The sequence below is a fragment of the Rhea americana genome, unplaced genomic scaffold, assembly GCF_003343005.1.
Source record: "Rhea americana isolate MKP2758 unplaced genomic scaffold, rheAme1 scaffold_302, whole genome shotgun sequence".
Classification (NCBI taxonomy): Eukaryota; Metazoa; Chordata; class Aves; order Rheiformes; family Rheidae; genus Rhea; species Rhea americana.
Window position 1 is genome coordinate 454,378 of NW_028186427.1, and position 7,799 is coordinate 462,176.

The following is a 7,799-nucleotide window of genomic DNA, read 5'->3' on the forward strand; positions in this document are numbered from 1 at the left end:
AAAACACACACACACACACACACACACACACACACACACACAGAGAGAGAGAGAGAGAACAGGAAACCTTCTATAACAACCTTAAAAACATCTTCCCCTTCAAAAAACATGTTCACATTTAATTTGATCCCCCGAAATTGATACTGATCTATCGGACAATAATAAGCATCTTCACCTAGTAAAATGTGCGGGCAGTTTAAATTATTTCACAACTTAAAGAGCCTATCTTTAATACTAGAGTACAAGACAGTCCAGGAAGCTTACCTGTATGAGTTTCTTTGTTTTTTGGTACATCACTTTGCTTTTTCCAGTACTGGGTCCAGCTGAAATGAAGGGAAGGTGCCTGATCCTCCTTTAGCAGGAACTTCCTTCCATTACATCTGACAGAGTCAGACAATTGATGCCTGACTTCATTGGTCGATGTTTCATCACTTTTGTGAACAGAGAGTTCTTTTTTCCTCTCATTTTTATCTTTCGAGGTATACGCAAGGGAAGACTTTTTACCTACTTTTGTATTTTTACTGCGGTGAGAATCATGTTTCTTCTGATATTCTTTTTCTATTGGTGGCTTATTCCACACAGGCTTCCGGGGATATCTCTTGTTAACATAGCAGTAGCTTTTCTGTTCATCCCCACTACCGATAGGTGCCTCACAGAACGCCTTTCCAACAGATGATTCCGAAGAGTCAGACTGAGTCAGATCCAAAGATGGCACATTTTCGAACAGCTCAACCTTTTGTTTAGAGCTCACTCTCTTTTCCCGCTCATGTAATTGCTTTCCTTTCTCCTTGAACCCTCTTCCAGATGCATGCATCAGGTGTGTTTTCTTTGGCTTTGCTCCTCTGCTATCTGCATTAGATACTTCTCTGTCACTCTCTGAGGAGAGAAAGTCTTTGTATCCTCTAGGAGCTGCTCTTCTTCCAGGTACCACTGAATTATCTGAATTTCCTGAACCTGCAGTAGCATCAGTAGCAGTTTGCCTTATCTTATTTCTAGGACATGTACTATCATTTCTTGATCTGTGCCATCGCTGGCTTTGAAAGTTACGATTCTTCGAACTTTTACTGGTGCCAAGAAATTGGTGAAAGTCTTCACAGTTCCCATACTGACTTTCTGGATTACAAAGCACAGGCTGCTTTTTGGAAGAGTTCTTATAATCCGTACTTCTGTCAGAAGACTGACTAGGAAATGATAAATCGCTTCTATTCTGATGAGAGTCTCTTCTATCTTTATTCACCCAGCTTATATCAGAAGCTTGTCTTTCTCCTGGGATGAAGTCAGTTGCATCAGGATTGAAATTCAGTGTGCCTGAAAAGTGAAAAAATAAAAACAAGTATAAGGCTATTAAATAGTAAACAACTTTTCCCAGCAAAATTATACACCTAAAGGTACAAAAGTTCAATCAATCCCACACTAGATAATTCTAAACAAGTTTCCAGAAATTGGAATTGAATCAGTTTTCTATAAAAGTACTTCCAAAGTACTCCTAAGAGTGGCAATAGCCAATGCAAGATATGTGCATGCACTCTAATTACACTATTCTATATAGAGACAGTAAATGATAAAGAGACTATACGTGGCAGTTTTGCATCATTATTATTCTGTTATGACACCATCAACATAAGCCATGTTTCTGCATGTGAGGTCTCCCCTCTCCGACTTTCATGACTGTAGAGATGGAAGGTACACATTAAAAAGCCCATCTGGCTCCATTCAATATTATGTTGTGCCAGCGGGGGCTGCCTACAACAGGAATTATCAGGTTGGTATCAGTGAGAGTTTAATAGACTGCAGCAAATCTGTTAAATGTTAGATAGTACTGCAAAAAAGAGGCTTTGTAAAAAGAATTACTTCCACGAGATCTCACAACTTAGGTTACCCTGTTTGATAGTAGGGCGGATGTAGCATATTCCCCATTTAGGGCAATTCAAAGAGCAACTCAAGCACTCAGGCTACAGATAAGACATTTTCCAAGAAGAGGCAGAGGTGAAAATTGCCAGGGCGAGGATGTCTCAACTATCTATTGCTTTTTCTTTCCAATAAACTGTGGAAATCAACATTGAAGAGAAGAACAAATACAAATACAACCCAAATTATATGTTATCTTTGGGGAAGTGGACCTCTAAGCAAATTAAAAATTACAAATCTAGATTGTGATTTATGTATCTTAATTCATACTTACTAAAGACAGAGTCAGCTGAAGTGACTTTGCTTTCTGCCTTTTCAAATTTATACTAGACAGAAAATACTAAAGCTTCTTTTTCCTTCTTTACAACTACTTTTTTAAAAAATTCTAATACTAATCAAATTTTGAGACAATTTAAACACCACAGAGAGGTACTTCAAAACAGCTGGGGAATGAATTAAGAATACTGGAAATCTCAGAAACAAAATATATTAGGTTCACACATTTGAAAAGAATACAGACTTCAAGAAGTTTCCTTAGAACTGCTTTCTTCTTTATCTTTGCACATACATTCTCTGTAAAGAACAAAGTTGTTCTTTTTACTTTCTACAGCTACACTGATCATCTTTTCTGTCCTAATTTTTCACTAGTTTATTTTCTATCCTTAACAAAGAGGACTACAAAACTACAGTGCAGTCGTCGTACATTATAAAGTAACAGAAAATTTTCTGTATAGAATACTTAGAAAATAGCTTCTCATCTCCTTGTTTGATTTGAAGATAGGATGAAATCTTGTAATTGTACATAAACCTGATTTAAAGCTACCCATTTTACTAGTTGGTTTAAACTTTCTTTTGTAGAGTCTAAACTTTCAAGCCTGATGGGCAGATATAACAAGTTGAATTGAATTGCATCTTAATGTTTATTAAATATGTTATTCAAAAAGAAAAAAACCCACAACTTTCTCATAACCAAGAAAACCAATGATTTTAAATAATAACAACTTTTAGAGAAACGTGGTACGTAAAATGAATGCACTGATTATAAACAAATTGTTATAGAGGACTTTCAGTTGAATGCAATAAATAAGCTTGAATAAACACATTTTGCAGATAAGCAAAACATATGACCTTATACTGACGTAAGAACAAACTGGATTTGTCTTCGTTGTATTTATAAATACATAGTCAAACTGACTTTTGAACGTGGCCTCCAAAAAAGCATAAACAACTTTACAAATCTGATAATCACTTAGCTATAAGGGTTATGTATTTGAAAGCACTTTCCACCTAACATACTAAATTTGATGAAATAGATGAAAAACAATGAACCCAGATATTTAAAACCACCTCCAAAAATATGAATAATTCAGTAGGACTCCATGAATAGGATGTCTCTTCCTACTGCCAGCCTCTACACTATAAAAAAAAGTCCAGAGATGTGATAAATGCTACCAACCGAATTATTTGTTTGTCAAGACAAGAAACAGCAGACTACCTATGTAAGACATGCAACTGTGACAATCAGTAGCTACTGGAACAAAAAACCTCACATGATTACACACACACAGAAATTCCAAGAAAAAGGAAATCTCCAAAGCTGGATCCCAGCCTGTATTTCTATTGGATAATCAAAGAAAACCAGTGTACTTTTAGAAACAATATCTACATTTCAGATTTTAAGATTCCTAAGAGTTTGACTATAAATTAAAACCAAGCATATGAAACACTGACATGGTTTTGTGCCCAGTCTGCCTTAAAGGTTACACGTCATACTCTGTGGACAGAGCCAGAATATCCTGGCAACCTTATGTAGTCTCTGTGAACTATCCTTCAGAAAAGACACTTTTTAAAATACGAAGCAAATTAGTAAGTAAGTAAAATACGAAGTAAGTGCATGCCTCAATTTAGTAAGTACACGTTCTACCTCAAGAACAGAGTTTATTTTTGGAGCTAGAGGAGCTACATACATAACATCTTAGGAACTCTTTTTGTGAAAACATTACTTATGACATCTGAAGCTACTGCTTACAGATATCATATGCCTCAGTGACACTTCTTGAATAGCTTGAACATCCTAAATTCAGCAAGATTTTGAACAGCTATTAAGCAATGTGCTTTAATTAGCCAGAGGAGAGAATATGTGAACTGAAGTTGATGGCAGTCAACCTTCATCTGTACTGTCTCATCCTATGAGAAGATTAAATACACATAAGAAAGTAACTATAATGAGTCTCTATATAAGTATATAGTAACTATATAAGTCTCTTAGGTGTTATAGACTGTACTTCTCTTTTTAAATGAATTCAGCTACTTCATGGAAGTAAGAAGAGATCCTACTTTTGAGTCACATGAGAATGAAGACAACCAATTGTCTCTATTCTATCAGGCCACTTTTCTATGGATTTGGCATAGATAGCTTTATGAAGCTCCTGGAAGAGGGAGAGAGAGAGGGAAGGGTGTCAGATCAAGGGGAAGAAAAAAATAATTGTAGAACAATCTGTGCTGTCAACAACAGGAAAACACGCTGTTCATCTCTCAACAATGGCACCCTTTAAGATCTTCAAATATTTTGGAGAGCTGAGAATGGGGGAAAATACTGAATTGAATCAAAATACAAAAGAGAAATTGTCAAAGACAAAGCTAGCACACAACAGGYAAGCTCTGCTCACCAACTCTGGGGTCATCTCTACAGGTTTCATAAACAGTATTTCTTCCATAATTACCAGAGTGGTTGTCTACCTAGTGTATTTATTGAACTGTGTCTTCCTAAATTGCAGTCAAGTACAGGACCATTGCTCGTAAGCAGAAATAAACACAGTGATCTTGAAGAAAATTAATAGTTCAAAATTTAGCAGCATCACTAGTGGTGATCACCAGTCACTGTATGTTCTGCTCATATACTGGCTCTATTTCAGGACAGATGCTTTGAGTTTTCAAGCCATTCAAATAACTCATTCTTTCAGCTAAAGACAGATGACAGTACAGAGTGTGTACACATTAACCCATCTGTGTTAGCACTGCACATTTTAAAACAACAAACAGTCACATCAGCTGAACGCAAAGCAGAAACTACATGGAAGACACTCCCTATAGATCTTAGGGTACATGCATTACAGTGCACCAGAAGAGTGGCATATGATGGAACTGTGAAGCTTTCTCATGGCATCAGAAGCAATAAACCTCTTTACAGAAGAGCAACCTCAGTCCTCATGTTTTCTCTGGTCATTTTATATGTAATGTGCATTTACCTCTGGTCTTCTATAATTTTCACATGCAACACAGATTTACAGATTCTGGCTTTCTTCCTGGATGGGAGTCGCACTCTTTTGCGCAAAGACAGGTTGCAYTGCTGATTCTTTAGGCCTTAAACAACCTGCCTGCCTATTTATTCCAGTTGTAATAGCTTATATAGCTCTAATAAAAGATATGCTCCCTTCCTGCAACTCTTGCCAGATATTATTAAAGAAGGAACAAAAAACAGAATCACCACTATGTTATTGTCCAAATCCAGTGTACCCATATTTTGGGTAGAACATGAAGTTTTAGCCAGCTCATTTCAGGAGAACATCAGAGGTATATAAAAAGTATGGACTGGAAATACAGATTCACCAGAAGTAACCACATCAGCTGAACATGAAGTACCTATTAGAGAATGGATTTTGCATAAGGATATCTTCATGCATCATACCTCATGTGGCATTGCATGTGAAACTCATAACCAGTTACTAAGGTCACTGTGGAGGAAGGGAGRGGGAGGAAAAAAATATAACCACATTCAGAAGCAATTACACCTAACCAATGGAAGAAAAGTCAACTAACAGCCATTAAATACAAACACAAGCTCTCACTTGTGCACCTCTAGATGCACTAGGCTGCAAACTGGAACAGTATACCCAGTTGAACAATAATTCTGTAGTTGCCTTATTTCCCATATTCTTCTCTMGGGTATGAACAACCACTCACTATTAGCAAAATATCCTGGACAAGTTGCACATCTGCAATGGTCCTAAACAGCCATTCCCAGATCTCAACTGCTTCCCCGATCTACCCTGAGACCAGAAATATCTTTCATGCTGAGGCTGTCAAAGTCATAACTTGTTTTGTCCATGAAGTTGCGGGGCAAAAGCTAGTTTCAACTATAATATCACACAAGCACAGATCCAAAACTTACCTAAGAAACAGACCTGCAAAACATTTTATTTTATGAGTTACCATAAAAGGGAGTAAACTCCATAATTTAATGCCATGTGGTGATATCTATGCTAGCTTGTGTATGTACTATAAAGTGTAGCAAGGGTATACCACCCAGACTAATATTTCAGTAAAGCTCAGTATACCTATTTAAGGCTCTTTACACCAATGCATGTACACTGCATAARAGGTTTCATGATCAGAGCTGACTCACAGCCTGACAGCATGGAAGATAAACAGACAAAGCAGATAATTTCAGTAAAGAGAAGCTGGTGCATGCTGCTATCAGTCTCTGCTCTCCAGTCCTTGTCCCAGGCTATTCTAATCCCCCCCTAAGGCAGCTGTGGTCCCATTCTTGTCCTATCAAAAATGAATTCAGATGACTTTCCCTTCTTTACAGTCTGGCTGTCAAAATCAGAGAAGAGACAGAGGAGCCTATACAGGATACATTTTAATGATATCCTTAATCTGAATAAACTTGATGATGCTGCCCAAAGTAGAGCCGCAGCTCTTCTTCCCCTCCCCCAAAGCTGCATTAGTCCAGAACTCCTGCTGCAAGAAACAGCCATACAAACCATAAAACGAATTAGCTCAGTGAGTGGACCCAAAGAGACACTGATTATCTGAGAAGTCAACCTGAATTGCAAGAAAAAAACAGACAGAGATACAATGAAAAGACTAAACATCATGAGTCACTTCAGGCAACAGTGACACTTCCAGTTACACGCCCAAGACATAACTGCACAAGGGTTCCTCAAACACTAAGTGCCTGTAACGCAGGTGAAGTCATTAGATGCGAGGCTGGAACCTCCTGTTCAGCAGCTGCACACAGTAAAGCAAGAGTTACCGAGAGAAAACAAAAAAAAACCTTCAATTATTCCACCTGTGGTGCGCAGTCCCACCTCGGGCTGGGTCCCTAGGCCGAAGTTTCTCAGCTGAAGTTTCCCGGGCGCACTCCGCGGCTCGACCGTTTCCCGCAGCACCAGCCCCACAGAGCGGCCGGGGCCAGGGCGCCCGGCAACCGGTGGTGGTGCAGCCCCAGCGCCCCGATAAACCCGGAGATCGGCCGCGGCCACCCGGGCTCAGCTCCCCGCCCGCATCCCCGCGGAGCGCTACCTGCTTCCCTCCACCCCGCCGCCCCCCCGCCCAGCCGGCCGGCCGGCCTGGCCCACGGCTTCCCTGACACCCGCCGAGCAGCGCGGCCGCGCTCACCTGCGCCGGGCCGTGCCTCCGCCATGCCTACGCGTGCCGCGTACCCACGCCCCTCGGCCCGCTTCCTCCACCGCCGCCGAAGCGCATGCGCACAGCAGCCGCGCCAGCTCCCTCCGCGGCTCCGCGCGGCTAGGCGCGCGCAGCCGCACTGGCGCCGCAAGCGCGGGCGGAGGGGGCGGGCGAGGCGATATGCTGTGGTGGATCCGTTGGGGCGGGGCCGCGGGCGCGGCCGCTGAGCGGGGCGAGAACCGGGAACCAGGTCCGAAAGGGTTAAGGAAGGAGGGAGCGAAAAGCGAAAGCAACAGACAGATACTATTGTTGGCAGTAAGTTGGCCCTTTGCTTGACGGTAAACATGCCCGCTGTGGCCTTGTAGTGAAATGGGTTTGCTGTCTCAGCCGCCTAGCTAAGTGGGCTAAAGGCAGGAGAGCACCTGGTAGGAGTAGATAAAATGCCTGCCTGTCTCGTTGTACTCTCTCCAAGCACAGGG

At 40.9% G+C, this 7,799-nt stretch overlaps 1 protein-coding gene across 2 annotated transcripts in view; it reads right to left on the reverse strand.

Moving 5' to 3' along the window:
* The window catches only part of NFX1 (nuclear transcription factor, X-box binding 1), a 56,830-nt gene extending 49,410 nt beyond the window's left edge, over nt 1-7,420 (reverse strand). For both annotated transcript variants that reach the window (XM_085309749.1, XM_085309748.1), the window contains exons 1-2: nt 7,312-7,420; nt 265-1,308 (exon numbers count right to left, since the gene is read on the reverse strand). In XM_085309749.1, the coding sequence (XP_085165875.1) occupies nt 265-1,308; nt 7,312-7,336 (1,069 nt within the window). In that variant the 5' untranslated portion in view covers nt 7,337-7,420. The remainder of the gene's footprint in view (nt 1-264; nt 1,309-7,311) is intronic.
* Between the last annotated feature and the right edge of the window lie 379 nt (nt 7,421-7,799).